The sequence below is a fragment of the Euprymna scolopes genome, chromosome 29, assembly GCF_053919585.1.
Source record: "Euprymna scolopes isolate OS-2025 chromosome 29, ASM5391958v1, whole genome shotgun sequence".
Classification (NCBI taxonomy): Eukaryota; Metazoa; Mollusca; class Cephalopoda; order Sepiida; family Sepiolidae; genus Euprymna; species Euprymna scolopes.
In genome coordinates this window covers 49,661,825-49,683,290 of record NC_136510.1, presented here as the reverse complement: position 1 = coordinate 49,683,290, position 21,466 = coordinate 49,661,825, and the positions used below count along the sequence as shown (strand labels likewise).

Genomic DNA, 21,466 nt, shown 5'->3' with positions numbered 1-21,466 from the left:
AGAATTTGTGCTTACTTAAGGGATGGCATACAATGTGATAGGGACATTTCCAAAGAGGAACCTAAATTGCCTTATATAGCTTTGAGAAAATTGACCATATCTTGTCTGTTTACCCTTCTGCCAGCATTCATGTCTGTACTGATTTGAATGCTCAAAATGTTGAATAGTTGATTCACTCAAACAAGGCTGATGACAAATAGAAAGGTTTGTCACGATTTCTCACTTGCTTATGATTTACCATCGGCTGTTCATAATCCTACTAGTGTACCTAATGCTGACAGACATTTTGTAAGTCTTCTTGATCTTTTCCCGGCAACTTGCCCTGAACAATGCTCATTCTCTGATCACTCAATTGAAGTGAACCTTGATAGATGACTAGGAGAACTACAGATCTTTCATATCAGAATGTCCTCTGAAGAAAACGTGTTCAGTATTACATCCAATATAATTGATTGGTCAATTGCTGGTATTGAAAGCTTCATACATTCAATGGCTTTCAAAGAAATAGTAAGCTCCCCAGATATCTTAGCATTAAGTGAAAACAACTTAGACTCCTCAATCCCCTAATTACTTTAACATGACAGGATACTTTTATCTGCCGTAAGGACTTGGATAGATATATGCATGGACTTGGAGTCTATATTTGAAGCACCCTCCCCTTAACTAGAGAGCAATGCCTTGAATCAGATGACCAGGCCATTATGTGTTTTCAGCTAACCTTTCATCATTGCATTAGTTACTTATATTTTCTCTACCATTCTCCCTCAAGTCAGGATTGTCCCCTAATGGATCATGTCTGATAGTATAGACACAGCACTCTCCTTATATAGTAACACCCAAATTACATGTGTTAGGTGACTTTGATGTCCACCGTAAAAATTGGCTTGGTTTCTAAGGTTGCACAGATGCAGCTGGACGCTCTACTTATAGCTTCTCTATAGCCCATTCCCTCACACAGAAAGTTGTGTTCCCAACCCGCCTCCCAGACAGTGACCACCAGCAAGTTTCACTTCTAGACCTATTCCTTACCACAGTACCTAAGGACTGTGTAACCAATGCCCACAGTCCACTCGGAAACGCACACCACCTAGTGGTATCGGTAGACATCGCACTCAAATCCCAACGCCAAAGTGAGGAGCCACAGCACAAAACGACAAGGTACTACAAAAGAGCTGACTGCGAAACCATTAGAGAACATATCAGATGTCCCATGGACCAATATTTTCTCTCTCCCTGCTAAACAGTGTGCAAATGAGATAACTAAATGGTGCAAAGTGGGCATTGAAGCACATATCCACACATGAAAATATTATACCAAGCCCAACTCACCACCATGGTTCACTACGGATTATACAACTGCAATTGCACGACAGCAAGCACTCTGCTGGTTCATACGTCATAAGTCAAATGCAAATAGGCAAAAATTTATAGATGCTAGAAATCATTGTAAGAGAGTAATAGCTACAGCCAAAAGAAGACATGCTGAAATAACTGGGGAACACATAGAATTGCAGAAGATAGGAACTCGCGATTTCTGAAAAATTTATAATAGTAATAATAAAGGGTAATCAATAATTCCCCCACTATCCAACAACCAGAAGGTTGCATGCATGGCAACTGAAAAGGCAGAACTGCTTGCTTGGCGATTCACCTCCAACTCGACCCTAAAGCTAACAAACAAATCCCTCCCAAATTTCCCTATGCAGACAGAAGTCACAATTAATGATCTGAAAATCACCCTTTCTTATGTCCGCGATATCATAAAAACCTTAGATACCTCCAAGCTGTGTGAGCCTGATCTCATCCCTGCTTCACTAATTAAGAAATTCTCAGCTGAGCTATCCCACATACTTTCCAAAATCTACAAAAAATGCCTTGTTGAATCCTGCTTCCCTAATAGCTGGAAGATGACCACTGTGGTACCAGTGTACAAGAATTCTGGCGAAAGGACTGACTCTCTCAATCTCCTCGCCCTCTTCGCTAAAATCTTTGCGACGCTAATCAATCAAGCACTAGTCCACCATCTAGCAAAAATCTAATCTTCTTTCTGACAAACACCACAGATTTAGGCAATGTCATTCTACTGCAGATATTCTAACAGTCATCTCTGAATGCATATACCATGCACTGGATAAGGTGGGTGAAGCCAGAGCTGTAACCCTTGATATATCCAAGGCCTTTGACAAAGTCTGACATGAAGGGCTGCAAATGAAAATTAAATAATATGATAACTGGATTAATACCTTGGACCACTATTATTCCTGATATTCATCAATGAACTCAATAATATTGTACCCGAGATGGGTATATTTGCTGATGATATGACACTATAACATGCTTGAGGGAAGGATGGATGTACACAAATCCAAGACAATGGTTGAATCCTTAGAAAATGACCCCCAGACACTAGTGGAATCGAGACATAAATGGATGGTAACATTTAATGCTAGCAGACAAAGGTACTCTCCTTTCAGAATTACAAGAAGCCTCTCCAACCACCAATATCCATGACAAATAACTCCCTACCTGAGAATTGTTCCTTCAAACTCCTCAGCTTAACATTCACAGGAAATATGAACTGGAACAAATACACAGAGGACATTGCAAAGGCTGCTGCAAGGAAGGTGGGATCTCTCTATCATGCTAGAAAACTGCTCACACCTGAGAGTATCCTGTACCTCTACAAGGCCACCATTCACCCATGCATGGAGTATTGTTGCCACATTTGGGCTGGTACATTTGCCAGATCTGGGTTGGTGCATCTACTACTAGTCTCTCTCTCTTGGATAAGGTCCAAAAAAGTATCTCCAATCTAATAGTCTACTTTGTCAACTAGGCTTCAACCCCTGTCCCATCACCGCAATGTTGAATCCCTGTGCCGGTTTTACAAGTATTTTAATGGAATGTGCTCTGATGAAGTCATTGGACTTGTGCTCCTTTGACGTAAATATCCCCAACAAACCCACTTAGCAACAAAATCACACTCATTCACTGTTGAGGTCCCTAAATGTCAGAAAGTTTTCTAATCTAATAGCTTGTTCCCTAGAATGGTTAGATTTTGGAATTTCCTTCCTGCTACCTGCTTCCTTAACTGTACTGATATGCAGAAGTTCAAATGTAATGTAAATCAACATCTTAATCTTTCTTAGGCATCGTCCTAATTTGTAGCCCCTTATGTCCAAGTGGCAATGTGCCTTGTTTTGGGTGAATGTGAGTATATATATATAAAAAAAAAAGTAGATGCCCTAAAACCAAATCTGCCGTTAGGACTACTTGCAAACACTGCAAGAGGGTTGTAAATGACACGAAAGAGTTATATGTCCAATCTGTTAAATTTAGAATGAATGAGCAAAGACTTAGAATCCTGAACAGATGTATGACTTCTATTCCTACAATCATCAATAAACCAGAGGGGATTTCCTCAGCATCTGATAAAGCAGAATTTTTGCAAAAAACGTCCATTTTTGCATCAAGGTTGCCTACGGTCGGAATTTCCCCTTAAACATTCTAAGTGATATCCATATATCTGTTCAAGATATTGCTAAACTTATCAAGAACTTTGATATCAGCAAGGCTACCAACCTTGACAATATTCCTATTATAGTGCTTAAGAAGCTGCAACCACAACTAGGTGCTATTCTTACAAAGCAGTTCAATCGTTGCTTAAAAAAAAAAAAAAATGCTTCCCATCATATTGGAAAACTTCAGTTTAACCAATATCAAAAAATTCTAGAGATTCATCTTCTGTGTGTCATAAGTAAGTTGTTTAAATTTGTAATAAATAAAGAAATTGTCAACCAGCTCAACAAAAACAATCTGAGTGACAAGCAATATGGATTCTGTCCCGCAAGATCAACTTTTGATGTGCTGACTGTAATATCACACAAGATCAGTGAATGTATCGACAGATTTCATCTGTAGAGCAATAGCTCTTGGCACATCAAAGGCCTTTGATAGAATTTTGTACAAAGGTTTGCTTCACAAGCTATGGAATATTTCAAAATATCATTTCAACCATTAAATTCTTTCTCTTAAATCTATAAAAGTGAAAATGTGTGTGTGTGTGTGTGTGTGTGTGTGTGTGTGTGTGTAAGGACACTTCTCAACCTATATTTATATATTCAACAAATTTTGGATCCACAGACATGAAATTTGGTACATAGGGAATTCAGACATGTAGAAAACGTTTTCATCTGGAAAAAAGGGCTGCTAAGGGATCAAATTTGAAAAATGGGTACATGGAAATCATTGGATATTTTTCTAGGCATGTGCCTACGTTAATTTTTAAAGATTTTGTATGCATATGGACTTACCTCAGATAGTATTGAATAATCCTTGAATGTTTTTTTGAAATCACTACTTAATATTGGGTACAATATAATAATCAATAAAGAATTGGCTATGTAATAATAAGTACAAAATTTGAATAAAAAATATTTCAGTGTATTTTACGACGGGGCAACGCCGGATGAGGGAACATTATCCTTGCTTGCTTTGATTTTGCAAATTATGTTTTTTCGGTCACAAATTATAAAATCAAACAGTATTTAAAATAGAATTGAAATATATTACATCTACTTTTCTTTTTTCCATAAAATTGAATTAAATTTAACTTTGCATAGTGTCCAACTGGTATTGTCGTTCACACGGTTTACGTGGAATGGTCGGAGTCAAAACAAAGTGTTATCTGACTTACAAAAGCATATCAAACGAGTGCACTGGTTAACTAATCCACAAAAATAACAAAATATTTTCAAATTAAAACGAACAAAAACTGTAATATTTGCAAAAATAAAAATCCACAAGCAAAGCAAAAATTATACGGTGTATTATTTTCCTTTTATTACATTAGTTGCAGCTATCCGCAAACATTTTGCAGCCATTACAGAGTTTAAAAGTTCAAGATAACGAGGGAGGGGATAGTCTAAGTTCTCAGTGCTTCTACAGAATTTGAACCAAACTGTATTTTTATTTTTTTTTTAATCCTAACCTTAATTGTAAGTGGAATTTGGTTCGGTTCAGATTCTGTAGAAACAGTAAGTTCTCAAAATTCATGTTTGACGTAACGATTAAAAACAAAAGGAACATGATTACTTATTATGCAAGGCTCTTCAAAGAAAGAGAGAGAGAGAGTTAAAATGTAAACACGTGTCCCAGGGTTTTCTTAGCAATATATATAATAATATTCCATGAAATAATTAATTGTATAAACACAATATTAAAACAAAGAACCAACGTTCATAAAATTATTTCTTTCCTCTACAGTTTAAATAAATTTAGATACATGTCTAGTATTGCCTAATTAAGTTATATTTAAAATTCTTTACTATTTAATTCTCGCTTTTCTTTTCTTTTTTTTTTTTAAACAAATTACGTTTAATTTACAAAAGAATTTTGGGGATTGTGCTTTTTTTCTTTTTTAAGTTTTGAAAAATCAATTTTGTCGTTATAGGATAAAAATAAAAATTGTTATTACTACTATTGGCGACGAAAATTATTTTTAAAAAAATATTTGGAATGAGTAAAGTTTATCTAACCATTTGTGATTTTTTTGTGCAAAAAAAATAATATCCTATACTCCTAAAAAAAATTTTTTTTTTTTGGGGGGGGGGGGGGTATTGATATTCATATTAAAAACCTTTTTTCTATTATAAAAGAAAATACAACTTTGTCGTGGAATTGTATTTATCTGCAAAATATTTAGCTAATTTGCATATTCTTTTTAACATTTATTTTAATTAATTCCCTATTAGTTTTCTTGGTTTTCTTATGGGATGATCATCTTCAGTTAACTATTACATGTAATTATATTCATGCAGATATTCTACATGATTTATACTTGTGTAATATTTGCATAAAAAGGTTATAAACACAAACCCTTTTATATATTTATGTATGTATATATATATATATCTGGGTAATTTTTTTTGTTTATATCCGTTAGAAGCGCTGACTGAAATTTGAAGAATGAACACGTATTAAATACGTTTGAAGCCAAAATTGCAACGCGAAATTTATAAAATAAACGAGTGTTTATTTTTTAAGAAATATATTTTGGAGTAAAACTCCCTTGTCAATCTTTTGTGTGTGTTTTTTTTTCTCTTTTTCTTCGCTATGATGTCGAGTGGAAGAAAACATCATGTGGACTCTTCTATCTAATTTTCTTCCACTCGACATCCATGGCGAAGAAAAAAAGAAAAAAAAAAAGATTGACAAGGGAGTTTTACTCCGAAATATATTTCTTAAAAAATAATCACTTTTGACTTTAAACATATTTAATACGTATTTATTCTTCATATATATATATATATATTTGTTAAAAAAAAAAAAAAAAAAAAAAAAAAACTCCCGTCAGTTTTTGGTCTACACACATGAAACTTAATATATAGGGTATTTTAATTGGGGAAAATCGGTGCAAAAGTGTGAAATTAAAAACTGGAATTTGCCAGGTGAAGGTCGAACGACGGCATTATGAATATGCATGCATAATGTAACAGCTATTGGTTCAGGTTTTAATTTTTAGCCTTGAAAACATGTGTTCATAGCTCAGGTATTAACGTCAATCGTTTTGGTTTAGATTCTTGGTGCACGAGTCATTTTTTTTTTTTTTTTTTTTTTTTTTTTTTTTTTTTACTTTTTAAATCATTACTACATATTGGGTCCAATAAAATATAATAATAAATACGAAATATGCATTAATCAAAATATCATATTTAAGAGTATTTTACAATTGAGCAAAGCCGGGCAACCTGCTAATAGAAACTATAAGCGTGTTAACTGTAAATATCGGTTCTGATCAAAAGTAATCCATGACCAGCCGATTGGATAGTTTACTTTTTATGACTAAGCAAAATATTTAGCTGCTTATTAATTTTATTTACATATATGATTAATGTACAGGCTTACATTTTATATTAATTTTTAACGCAAATCAGACAAAAATGAGCATGTAAACCAAAATAAATTGTATTTAAATTTTGTGGTTATGGTACAAAGATGTGGTCCGAAAATCCAGCCTCGTTCTGAGTTTGGGAAAGGTAGGTAATGTGATACTCTATCATCGGTGTCGAGGTAGAACCTAGCCTCTTTGAATAAAGTCAGACATTTAAAAAAATTAAACAGTTCAAAGAATAATAATTTGGGGAGAGCACTTTTGTTACCATGCTATTTTTTTTAAAGATAGTATTTTCAAGTTGAATTCAAGTTTTATGATATCTTTTTTATTAAATTGTTAGATTAAATTAAAGAATAGCGAGAAAACAGCTACCTGTGTCATTTGTCTTTCTGTTCTTAAGATATTCTTCTCCCTTAAGAACGCTTTCGCCTCGTTAAAAGCAATCCCAAAACTTGCTCATACTGCTAATATCCATGCTGAAAAGGCTAATGTTTTGTCGCGTTTAAGGGGTTAGGTTCTCCCTCGACACCAGTGACAGGCCCACCTTTCCCTGAACTCAGAAAGAGGCTGGATTTTCGGACCCTATCTTTGTACCATAGCCCTATTTTCCTATTGGTAACGTTTACCACTAAATTTTAATTTATGGTATTTTTTAAGTTAAAATCTGTCATAAAGGAAGCATGAAATAGAAACAAAAACAAAAAATAATTATAAGTGATTTTTTAACTATTTTATAATTGTATTATTATTTAGTTCTAGTAGCAGTACGATCGGGGTGTCAGAATTTTTTGGGAATTTTTGACACCCTTAACACAAAACTGCAAATAAAATATACAAAACACATAATTTCTCTTTTTAAAGTGGTTTGTTTAATTTCTTTATGGAATATACTTCCAAACTAAACTATTAAAGTTTTTTGAAAAATAATAGAAATATTATTTTTTTTATTTTTTTTAAAAACAGTGTTTAAAAAGTGTCTACGCACACTCATACAGCCATTTTTTCTACGTAATGAAATGAATCGAATTTTACAAGTTAAATTTTTTTCACTTTAAAAATCTATCAAAATTTTTCTATTGGTTCAATTTTTACGATATTTGCAGGTTTAATCTGGAATTTTATGCTCTTTCCAATAAACCGAATATAATATTCTAGACAAAGGTTTTTTTTTAAATTCACTCCCCCATTTTGAAATGTCTATTAAAATGAAAATAATTAATTTTCAAACCTCAGATTAAAAAAAAAAAAAAAAATAGTTATGTGCAAATTTACCTGTAAAGTCAAAAGTTTTAAACCTTTCTTTTTAAAATCCATGTTGATTTTTTTTTTTTTTTTAAGTGAAATCTCACATTTTGGTTATATTGTCCAGTAAATATCGGATACCTACAGCAATTTTTTCTATTTCATTCAATGTTTTTTTTTTTAGATTTAAAAAAAAAAAAAATTCACTGCATAAAGAAGCAATAAAATATATTAAATCAAAAACTCATGTATTTCTTTAAGAGAATAAAAAAAAAAATGGAAAATTGGTCGGGTGGTTTGTATTTAAACGGCAAAAACTGATGAGTGAAATGTGATCATTTTTCATGTACGGTGACCCATATTTTTTCACGCACAAGTCACGACGGCTCATGCGTATGTGTTGTTTTTACGTTTTTACGGTATTAATTATGGCTCTTTATTTCACAACTGGAAGAAAGAGAGGAAACACCGCTTTGCAAATAGCGACGAAAACGCGGTCTTTTTGGACCCTTGCTTAAAAACTTATTTTATTTAAAAAGTACATGGAATATAAAATATAAATATGGACACATTCTTATAAATGAATAGAAGCACCCATTGATTAGTATTTTTTATAGGTAAGTGATTTTTTGGCATTTATATATATTTATTAGATTTGGATTAAGTTAAAATTCATTGAATTTTGTGAAATCTTTTTTAAAGAAAACCTATTTAAAAAAAAAAATATTGTACATTTTTCGATTAAACCTTTTATTATTTTAAAATTTGGTCTTTGCTCCTTTTATTGAAAAAAAGAAATTAAGGTTTGAAATTACATTATTCATGTTGTTATAAGCTGCGAAACATAGCGAGTCTAATTAATTAAAATTTATCACTCCTTTTGTAATGGCGATTTCTGACACTCCTAGCAGTACGACATCAAAACTGAAAGGTGAATTTGGGATACAATCAAAAATAATCTCAAATCCATGGTCTACTGGTGCCTATTTAAATCGGCACTTATATCAACAATTAAAAGTAAAGAAAATACAGAGATGTCTGTGGTAGATTTGCTGTTTAGTTGTAAAAAAATCCTCAAACTAGGTAATCACTAAAAGGGACTCTTAAAGGTCGACACTGGTATCAAGCAGAAGCTTGTTTACATGTTTTACAAACTTTTAATGGGTAAAATATAATCATATAATTATTGAAAATGTGATCACCTTATTAAAATTTAATTTAAACTAACCATGTTGTTTAACAAATTAAAAACTATAATGCAAGATGAAGTTTAAAAATGATTAAATGTGTTTTATTTCATAATTTAAAATTAAAAACATTGACTAATAACAATGAAATTTTGGGTATTTATGTATTTTTTTGTGCCATGCTGAAATAGGTGTATCAGAAATTTGGAGGAATTTTTGACACCCCTAACAGAAAACTGCGAATAAAATATAAAAAAACTCGTCATTTCTCCTTTTAAAGTGGGTTGTTTATTTTCTGTGTGGAATAAACTTCCAAAATAAACTATTAAAGTTGTTTAAAAAATAATAGAAATATTTTTTATTTTTTAAAAAACAGTGTTTACAAAATTTTTACAAAATGCCAGCGTGCCTTCATGCAGCCATTTTTTTTATGTAATAAAATCAATTGAATTTTATGAGTTAAATATTTTTCAATTTTTAAACTTTAAAAATCTATCAAAATTTTTCTATTGTTCAATTATTTATTTTCAGGGTCAATGTGAAATTTTATGCTCTTTCCAATAAACCAAATATAATATTTTAGACAAACGATTTTTTCAAATTCCCCCCCCCCATTTTTAAATGTCTATTAAAATTTTAATAATTAATCTATATACCAAAGTTTTATATATCACAAATTGAAGATAAAAGATCAATAAAGAAAATATTCTAATTTAAAACAACAAAAAAAGCATAGTTTTTTTTAAATTTACCTGTAAAGTCCAAAGTATAAAACCTTTTTTTTTTTTTTAAAAACCATGTAGATTTTTTTTTTTAAATGCTCATGTTATGCTTATATTGTCAAGTAAATACCAGACGTTGACGGCAAATTTTTCTATTTTATTCAATGTTTTCTTTTTTTAGACTTTTAAAAATATAAAAATTCAGTTGATAAAGAAGTATTAAAATATATCAATCAAAAACTCATGTATTTCATTAAAAGAATTTAAAAAAAAAAAAAAAAAAAAAAGATTGATGAAGTGGATTTTTTGTTTTAGGGGAAAAACTTATAAGTGAATGTGCATTTTTTTTAACTACGGAGGACAAAAAATACTAATTTGGGTTAGCACACGCAATAAAAAAAAAGAGACATCATTTATGTCACTTGGACGAATCCATATTTGATAAATTTCATATTAGCAGCAGCAGCTCTTTAAGCTTGCCGCAAAATACGTTATGAAAATGCGACTTTCTACGACCCTCACTTTAAAAAATCCTTTTATTTAAAAAATACATGGAATTTAAAATATAAATATGGATAAATTCTTAACAATGAAGAATGGAAGTACCCATTTATTAGTATTTTGTAAGTGATTTTTTTGCCATTTATATCTATATATATAAAAATGTAAATGTTGGTTCGTTCGGAGTTAATTGTCTAAAAAACCACTGGACGGATGGCTTCCACGTTTTGGTATAATATGTTTACTATATCCATGTGTGTTTTTATATATTCCTTTTTAATTATAACATTATACTTAATTTTTCTATGATAAATAGGTGGATTTCTTTTTACCGAGAGGCCATTTTTTTATTTAGGGACAATTATTTATTACCGCTTCCTGTCACGTGACCAGTGTTACAATTTAGCGGTTTTCCTGCTAGATCTGGAGATTTCGTTTACAATCTAGCGGGAAATTCTAGAAAATCTGGAGGTATTTGGCACCCAGACACCCGCATTAGATTGCTTGAAAATACTTTAAAACATAAAATAAACTCATTCATGTAAGTAAAAAAAAAGTAGCATTTATCGCCTTTGGTAACAATTATTTATTGATTATTTGTTTTGTTTTTCACCTTTTTTTCGACTAACTATTCTTAAATCTCACTATAAAATCGATTTTTCCAAGTACATTTTAGGTGGGGGGGGGGCATTCCAATCTCCCCGAAGGGGTTTGTATTACTGTACACGGGTTTGTATTACTGTACACATAGATTCGAAAAAGTTGTCAAAAAACAAATATATAACAAATAAATGTTATCAAAAGCAAGATAAGTTACTTTTCTGCCAAACTAGCTAGCGATTTTCTGGACATTTCTTTCTCCTGATCTCGCGGGTTTTTTTTAAATCTCAGTTGACAACATTGCATTACTAAAAAAAACACCACAGACTTAATGTAAACAGAATGTGTTTACAATATCGGTAAATTTTCAATGGGTTTATTGATAATGTAACCATGTGATTGAACTTTAATTTAAATTAACCACACGTGGTCGAAAAATGAATGCCGACGCTCACATTTTGATTCCTCCTTTTACTTAATAATTCACCAAAAATCAGGAAATTAACGAATTTTAATGAAAATTGTAGTATTTTTCAAATAATGATCGCAGAATATAATGAACTAATTATTTTTACTTAACTCTTGGTGAAAATGTTTTATTTTGTTTAAACAAAAAATACCTTTACTAAAGTTATGGTTTTCAGTAGTAAATAAAAAATGCAAGAATTTATTTTTGCTTTTTTTAAAGCATCGTAATTTGTAACAATAAAAAATAATTTTTACAGTAACATTACGAAAAAAGCCCCTAAAGTTCGTATTAATGTATTCGATATAACTCGAAGAAAAATGAATTATCGGATACTATTCAGGAAATTAAAGATTCAATTAGATTCCTATTTCAGCCACCTAAATTATTTAGGGTGAAATGAGTTTAGGAATTTATAGCCAAACCTAAATATTTTTTTTTTTGGTAAATATCCAGATACGCTACTACAGAACACCGACCACTCTAATTTGTTTGGGGGGGGGGATGTGATGTACGTCCTGGAAATAAAAATCCCCTCCCCCCAACATAGTTTGCTTGGTGAAGCCGTCGTTTATGCTACAGCGTGCATGCGCGTAGCATAAACGGATGCTGCAAAATGGTGGAAAGAAGTTTGTGGGTTCAGGGGTAAATACCATGCAAACGGTAAATTTGCCCCAAGTTTGACTATCAGATTCGTTGTCAGCGACCTCAATTACCTATAAAAAAACAAATTAGAGTGGTCGGTGTTCTGTAGTAGCGTATCTGGATATTTACCTTTTTTTTTTTTCTTGCTTAAAAAAAATAGCATTAATACAGTAAGTTAGGTAAACTGAATTTTTCGTTTAAAAATGGAATTATTTCCCTTTCGTTATTAACTTTTTATTTTTTTTATTTTTTTTTTTTAATAAATATTTTGTGAGGTTTGTATTACTGTATACATAGATTCGAAAAAGTTGTCCAAAAAGAAATATATAACAAATAAATGTTATCAAAGGCAAGATAAGTTACTTTTCTACCAAACTGGATATATTTTTCGTGTTTTTATTCAATGTAACATGTTTATTCAGCTCGAAAACCATACAGTGTTTACCGATGTATTGGAACATTCAAGATGGCGTCTGATTCTCTCTTTAACACGGTAAGTGTGGGAAAAGATGTTATAAATAAAAAGACGGATAAAATACTGTTAAAAACTCGCTCAATATATGTTACCGTGACATAGGTTGACATATATTTGGCGGGTTTTTAATAGTATTTTGTATAGTTTTTTATTTATAACACCTTTTTCCATACTTACGGTGTTAAAGAGGGTGTGAGACGCCATCTTGAATTTTCGAATACATCGGTAAACACTGTATGTTTTTCGAGCTGAATAAATATGTTACATTGAATAAAAACACAAAAAATATATCCAGTTTGGCAGAAAAGTAACTTATCTTGCCTTTGATAACATCTATTTGTTATATATTTGTTTTTTGACAACTTTTTCGAATCTATGTGTACAGTAATACAAACACCCATTTTGTGTTTTATATACATAAAGTACAATTGTTGAATGTTACTGTTTTGATTATATTCGTTTGGGGGGGCACAATTAAAAAATTAAGAAAGATTAAAATGAAGCGAAATTTAAGTTTCCGTTCCATTTTTACAACCGTAAAACAGTGCATACTCAGCAAGTTTTATCGTAATTTATAAGCATATTGAAACACTAAATCAACATTTTATTTATTTTTTTGCATAATTAATGATGGAAGTATTTTTCTGTTTATTTTCTTAACATCTGTTCAAAAAAAAAAATAATTTGTACATTCTCTTGAAAAAAAGAATCAAACTTTTCTCTACTTTCACATGTGTTCCATTTTAACAAACTGAGCCACAGCAACGCGTGGCCGGGTACAGCTAGTATATACATATATTTATAAGCAAGTCAAAATATGTTGATTTTCTTTTTTTTTTTTTAAGAAAACCGCTTTAAAAAAACAAATATTGCATAATTTGCTATTAAACCAGTTATTTTTTTATATTTTTAATTTGCTCCTTTAATTGAAAAAAAAAAAAAAAAATAGGGTTTGAATTACATTTTTCAAGTAGTTATCGTGGAACTTGAATTTAAACTGGAAAAAAAAAAAAAAAGGAAATATAAAAATATATAAATAGCACAGTACCATCTGCAATCATATGCATCCGAGAACAATATGTACTGTAAAATTAAACCAAAATCTGGTACTTATGCATTTTTGGTACCACGCTATTTTTAAATAGTTTTTTTTTTTTTTTCCAATGAAGGGCACCACTTATCAAGGCCAGAAGCCACTCGAGGATAAGGGTTATTGTGTGTACAGTAATCAATGGGATAGTATCGTAGTAAAAATTATAACAGGTTAAATTAAAGTTTCACAATATCTTTTCTTTTTTTTTTAATTGTAAGGTGGAAGCACAGAATAGTTACAAAACATCCTCCCCTTGTTAAGAATGGCTTTCAAAATAACATTATTTCAGCACAGTACCAAAAAATACATAAGGACCCAAAATGTTATTTTTATTGTTCAATGTTTTTAATGTTAAATTATAAAATAAAACATATTTAATCATTTTAAAACTTCATCTTGCATTATTTGTTAAACAACAATTAATTTAATTTAAATTTTAATAACATGATCACATTTTCAATAATTATGTGATTATATTTTACCCATTTAAAGTTTGTAAAACATGTAAACAAGCTTCTGCTCGATACCGATGTCGACGTTTAAGGGTCCCTTTTAGTGATTACCTGGTTTGAAGATAGTTGTACACTACAACTAGACGGAAAATCAGCCAAGTCTGTATGATGTACGTACTGAGTACGTACATCATACAGACGTTACAGAACGAAAATGTCATATTCCAAAAAATTACGTAATTTGATCAATTTATTTTTTTTTCAAGAAAATTAAATTTTTTTTCGTCGGTCATGATTAAATCTTATCAAATATATAAGAAATCGGAGTGTCGAAGTCAAAAATCAGTCTTATGTTCAATACAGTTTAGGGCGAACCTGAACGAGCTTTCCCTCTTATTTTTTTATGGATTATCGTCGATAACATACTTATTAGCAGGAAAAATTTAGTGAACGTTTAGGAAATTGACCCCCTCTAAATTTGCACAGTTTACACTTTTTTCACGTTGATCTCATCAAGTATAAACTAACTTTTAGATTAAAAAAAAAAATTGAAAAATATTTCTATGACTGTTACCGTCAGGAATCGGTTTTCAGTTATAACCTTCCGCACTTGTACAGTTTAATCAAGACATTAAAAAATGAAAATATTCGAAAAAGGTTATATTGTACGCATCCGTTTTGGACTGAAGATCTCTGAAAAAATTTCACTTAATTTGATTGAGTAATTTTTTTATTTTATTTTTTTTTTTACAGCGGAAAACATTTTATAACAGTGCATTGAAGGTAGATATCTTTAAATTTTTTAACACGCCACGGGGAGATAACTCAGTTTAAAGCGCCGACACTCCCTCCCTATTTTTATTTAATACTAGCTTTTCTTTCTAAAAATCGAACCTTTTGCTCGGTATCATAACAAATTGTTTCTTCGCTGTAAAAAAGAAAAAGAGAAAAACTACTTGATAAAATTAAGTGAAATTTTTTTTTCAGAGAACTTCATTCCATAAGGGATATGTACAATATAACCCTTTTCGATATTTTCATTTTTTTAATGTCTTGATTAAACTGTACAGGTACCTAACGTTCTAAATTGAACACATACTTTGTGAGTGAGTGAGCAATAAAAATTATGCGAAACCTGTAATTAAAAAAAAAAAACGTAAAAATATTTTTTGTAATTATAATTTTTCTTTGTGAAAATATTAAATAAACAATGCTTAATTCAATAATATCGGTAGCTCGAGAAATTATTTTTTCTTCGAGTTATATCGAACTCATTAATACGGTAGGTGTGTCAGAAATTCCGTGCAAAAATATTGAATAATTCACCCACCCCCTGTCTTTCCTCGAACAATGTAATTCAAGCCCTAATTTTTTTTTCAATTAAAAGGACCAAGGTTTCATTAAAAAAACAACAAACAACGTATTTAAAAAAAAAAAAAAAAAAAAGTTTTAAACTTCGGACTTTACAAGTAAATTTCTAAAAAACTACTTTTTTGTTTTAAATTTGAATATATTATTTATTGATCTTTTATCTTCAATTTGTGATATATAACACTTTGGTGAGTAAATTAATTATTTACTTTTTAATAGACATTTCAAAATGGAGGGGGGAGCGTGAATTAAAAAAAACGTTTGTCTAAAATATTATATTCAGTTCATTGGAAAGAGCATAAAATTTCACATTGACCCTGACAATATCGTAAAAATAGAATCTTTAGAAAAGTTTTGATAAATTTTTAAAGTTTAAAAATTGAAAAATACTGAGCTCATAAAATTCAATTAATTTCATTACTGTTTTTTAAAAAATAAAAAAATATTTCTATTACTTTTTATACAACTTTAATAGTTTATTTTGGAAGAAAATAAAATAAACAATCCACTTGTAAAAGAGAAATTACGAGTTTTTTTATATTTTATTCGCAGTTTCGTGTTAGGGGTGTCAAATTCCTACAAAAATTCTGATACACCTATTAATACGGACTTTAGGGGCTTTTTTCGTAAAATTCCCATAAAAATTTAAAAAAATTTTTAATCGGGTACTCCTTGGGCGTTGAGTTCCATGGCGACCAGCAGAAAAATTTAATGGGTAAATATTTACTTTAACTACAACAGAACACTGACCAATAAATTTTTTTTTTTTTTTTCTATGTTTTCGGGGTCGCTGACAACGAATCTGATATTCAAACCCGTCGCAAATTTAACGTTTGCATGGTATTAACCCCTGAACCCTCGCACTATTTTGTGCCAACTCACCGCCATCGTTTATGCTATTCTTACATAATGCGTTTGCGCATGGACGCGCGTAGTAAGGTGACTTGTCACATCGCGGAAGAATTTTTTAGCAGACATTTAAAATAAGAAAGTTTTCAAAAACAAAATGTGGTTCATTTTTCTGTGTTACGTAGTTTTTGATGCTTTTTTAATTGATCTAAAAAATTAAGTTTTCACGAGCGGTCTACAAAAGCATTTTTATTTTTCGTTTTTTTTTTTTTTTTTTTTTTTGGAGGGGGGGGTCAAATTATAAAACTTGTACAATATTTAACAGGTGCTTCTGCTTTTCACTGCTTCTGCAGTTTAATTTACCGTTTTTCCGTAAGTAACACGCCGACATACACCGAGCAGAAGAACCGTTTAATTTTTCACAAAAATTGTTTACATTAAGGGGTGGTAGGGCAGGGGGGGACGGGTGGTGTCCCCCTGCCCTCCATCGCCTTACCTTACTACGCGCGTCCATGCGCAAACGCATCATATAAGAATAGCATAAACGATGGCGATGAGTTGGCACAAAATAGTGCGAGGGTTCAGGGGTTAATACCATGCAAACGTTAAATTTGCGATGGGTTTGAATATCAGATTCGTTGTCAGCGACCCCGAAAACCTCTCAAAAATAAATTTTTATTGGTCAGTGTTCTGTTGTAGTTTAAAGTAAACATTTACCCATTAAATTTTTCTGCTGGTCGCCATGGAACTCAACGCCCAAGGAGTACCTTAAATTGTTATAATTTACGATGCTTTATTTTCATAAAAATGTTTACTTAACTTTTCAATTATAATGTTCTATTAAATTAATTTGTGGTCAATCAGCACACCTCCTACACCTCTCCTTATTAAGGTTTCACGTGTCCGCTGTGAGTTCAAATGTTTTTGTAAAAAATAAAAGGTGCTTATGCATTTTTGGTACCGACCGCGCTACTTTTAATTTTTTTTTTTTTTTTTTTTTTCAGGTTTCCTCGTTAAAAGTCATTAAATAGACTTAAAAAAAAAAAATTCCTGCTAATATGAAAGTTAAGTCTGTTATCGATGATAATCCGCAGAAAAAATAAAACGTGAAAAGAAATTAATTTTACGACAGGGGAGAAAGCTCGTTCAGTCCGCCCAGTTTAGTAGTAAGATCGTTAAAAATCGTAATTTTCAAATTTCTTAGTTAAAAAAAAGAAGATAAATCTTTACTACGTGCCCCAGCGTAACAGTAACACTACCTCCCCATGTTAAGAACGGCTTTCGGACTAATCACCCCCCCCCCCACCTCGAAAGCCGTTCTTAACATGGGGAGGTTGAGGGGAGTGTTTATTCCGAAAGCCGTTCTTAACATGGGGTGGTTGGAGGTGTGTATACTCCGCTGAGGCAGGTCGTATAAGAATTACAAAAAAAAAAAAAAAAAAAAAAAGTGTTTTACGACCTGCTCCCGCGTAGTATAAACACCCTTAACCACCTCATGTTAAGAACGGCTTTCGAGGTTGGGGGGGACCCGAAAGCCGTTCTTAACATGGGGAGGTTGGGGTGTTTATAACACGCTGGGGCACGTCGTAAAAATTTACCAAAAATTTTTTTTTAAATAAAAAAAAATAAAAAAAAATAGTATACATCTTCGTTCCGTGACTGGTACGTACGTATATAATACAGACTTTTCTGTATTTTCTATACCTTTAATTGTCGCCATGCCACCAATCTACCTTTTCTTTATATGTATTTAATGATAATTAATTTTTAAGACCATTTTTTAAGGAGCTTTGGTAGCAACGCGCCTCCGAGCAATACGTTTTGAATATAACGAACAAGATGAGAATAAAAGTCCGAATAATGTAAATAATATTTGGAATTAAATGAACGGTATTTAAATCAATTTTATTAAACTATTAGAAACAAAAAGGTGCTCATACGGCCGGGAACCCATACGGACTTCAAATGTTTTCGACTGCGATTCATGGAACAGAGAATGGCCGAAGCCGTTTACGATTTGAAAGCAGCGAAAATAAATGCAAAAAAGGCAGACGACACTAATGCATACGAATGCAAAATCAGGCTAGAATAAGGTTTTTAAAATGTTGGTACTTCTGCAGTTTACGAACAGGGTTGAAGTAATAACGGTATTATTTAGAAACCCATTTTTAACAAGTGGAGAGTGGTTACACATTCAAATAAAAGATATCGTAAATTTTGAACTTAACTTGAAAATCCGATTTAAAAAATAGCATAGGAGGAGGTAAACTGCAGAAGTATCAAAATATTTTAGCCCTTTCTCTAAATTTTTAAGTTAAAAAATAAAATAAAGAGTATTCATTCATCTATTTTAAACACGGAGAGAGGAGGAGCAGTAGTTAACCCTAACCTTAAGTCAGGAAAAAAAAAAAAAATTAAATTCTCGGTACTAATTAACTGTTCGGCGAAGGCTTGGTCATTTCCATTCTATTCCATTAATCGCAATCGAAAACAATAATGTCTGAACAGACCCTGTTCTGTAGAAGTATCAAAAAATTTTTTAGATGAGGGTTGATAATTAATTTGCATTATTTGGAATACTATTCGCATGTGTTTCGTTATATTTCACAAAATTTCCGCCGATGTAACCTCTGTCTGAAACGTCAAAATAGATATGACCAATAACAATCAAAATCAGAAATAGTAATCAACATATTACTTTGAATTAAATAAACAATTTTTGTTTTAATTAATATTAGAATTAAATAAAACATCGCCTTCCAACCTCTCAAAAATTAACAAAAATATAGAAAACGCTTTAATCTGTTCAAATAAGTACCGTACGTTATTGTCTACCGTATTTGTCGGAACCGATTTTCACCACATTTGAGAAAGGCATGGAAGCCTTGATTGTGCAACTAGTCTTGGAGAAGGAAAACTCCGAAATTACAATCTTTCCCTTATTTCCAGTTGTTCTGAACTTCCCATTGTCACAGGATTTAAGCAATACCGGCCAGTGATTGCGCAACCCTTGCTTCTCTAGACTTCCGACGCGCAGGTTATCCATCGTCTTAGTTGGAAAGAGATTCGATAATGTTATATTTTTAATTTATTTTCCAGGAAAGAATTTTTTTTTTTTTTAGTAATAGTAAAATGTTTTAATTTATTAAAATCATTGACATTTTGCAAAGATTATCCTTATTTTTATTTATTTATTCTTTTTTTTTTTAAATAATTCTTATAGCAGAATTTTTTTTTTTAAATAGATAAATAAACGCATTTTATACGATTAAAAAGATCCGGTTAATATAAACTATGGTTTGGAGTAAAAGACAAGTAAATAATAAAGTTGGATGATTTAGAAAAAATAAAACGATATTTTTTTTAGAGAAATATTATTTAAAATGTAAGAATTAAATGTTAATACTACGAATGATAATTCGGTTCTGATGGTTGGTAGTCGTGGTGTTGTTCATACGAAACAAAAACATTTGGATCCTCATCATTCATCAATAATCATCATTTAGATTCACCCCGAGACAAAGTTTTTCTTTCTTTAAATACATTGCTTGTCTGATAATTCGGCAAATACAGTATAAATATTAAAATATAAATAAGCAATTGGATGTTAGTTCAATATTGCAACCGGAAACTTTCTGTTTGGTTTCCGGAGATTCGGTGCGTATAAATGCCAAAAACATGGAAGAAAATCAAATTTTAGTAACGCACGCCACACGAAAAACTGGATACGCCCAGCCTTGCCGGCAGAAAATGTACAGTTTTTTGGTACGGCTTCCCGTTTAAATAAGACGTATTCATAATATTGTGTGGCATTGTTATTTCCACGTGATATGAGATAATATAGCATATGCTTACCTCCGTATCGGCGAGAACCAGATTTATATTTCCTTCGCCACGGTAAAGCCATCGATCATTTACCGCCATCATTTAGGATTCTTTTGTGGTTTCACTTTTAGAGAGTGAACACGACTAATCTATTGCGATTCTCTCGCAAATATCCGTTTCTTATTAGTCACTATCTTTTTTCTCTCCTTTTTACACTCTCTCTATATCTTTTTCTCTCTTCCTCTCAAGCTTTCTTTACTTAACCCAAGTTAACGTTCTGGGGACGTACTACGTAAAAAATAAATAAATAATAATCTAATTTTATGAAAGTTTTTTTTTAAGGCAACACTATCAGCTTAACAGGCCTTGGCTTCCAATTCGAGGTACAGTATGGATTTGTTTGGTCAGAGGAAGGTCTTCTCCCAGGCATTAGCGCCTCTTTCAGCAGGACCGATTATTTTATCGCTGCTCGCCCGGGAAATACTGACGTCGCCTCGGGACTTGTTTCCTTGGCACCGAAATTAACAGAGTTTTCTTTCTAAAATGGCCTTTTTTCCGATTGATTGCGGTCTGATCCTGCCTGTGCATGCAGCTCTAGGAGGTCAACCGTCAACCCTTCCACGCTTTACCTTTTCTCTTTGAGAAGGAATTAATATATTACTAATCGTCTGAGGCGTCCCTACTGAGGAATGCCGACGGGGCTGTCCAGACAATTTTTTGTGTGTTAGAGTGCTTCTCTGCTGTGGAGCGATGACTCTTTAACCCTACTTTCCGACCCGTATGTCACATTTCTCACTATGGGATACCCATCCAATTCTTCCTTTTTACGAATTGGGTTCCCCACCCCACCCACAATAAACGAAAGTAATTTGATAGAGTTCTCCACTTCTCCCTCCAATCGTATATATTTTTTTTATTTATTAATTTTTTTTAATATCATTATTGGCATTAAAAATCGTCTAAAATAAATACTTTCGTTGTTACAAGATCAAAGTGTAGTATCTGTTCTTCAGATGGCTGCAGTGCAGTGGCAGTGCTGCTGCACTTCTATTTCTTGTTCTCTTTCGGTGGAGGAGAAATCCTTCACGACTGAGACAATTTTTATTTTTGTACCTTTTCTCCACGTTAAAAAACGACCCTGGT

At 31.7% G+C, this 21,466-nt stretch overlaps 1 protein-coding gene across 3 annotated transcripts in view; it reads right to left on the bottom strand.

Moving 5' to 3' along the window:
- LOC145252647 (inositol-pentakisphosphate 2-kinase-like) overlaps positions 1 to 20,895 on the bottom strand; it is a 152,276-nt gene extending 131,381 nt beyond the window's left edge. The window contains exon 1 of one of the 3 annotated variants that reach the window (XM_080112385.1): positions 20,354 to 20,895. In XM_080112385.1, coding sequence (XP_079968511.1) covers positions 20,354 to 20,425 — 72 coding nt within the window. In that variant the 5' untranslated portion in view covers positions 20,426 to 20,895. The remainder of the gene's footprint in view (positions 1 to 20,353) is intronic. The other 2 variants (XM_080112389.1, XM_080112388.1) reach the window with 2 other exon arrangements.
- Between the last annotated feature and the right edge of the window lie 571 nt (positions 20,896 to 21,466).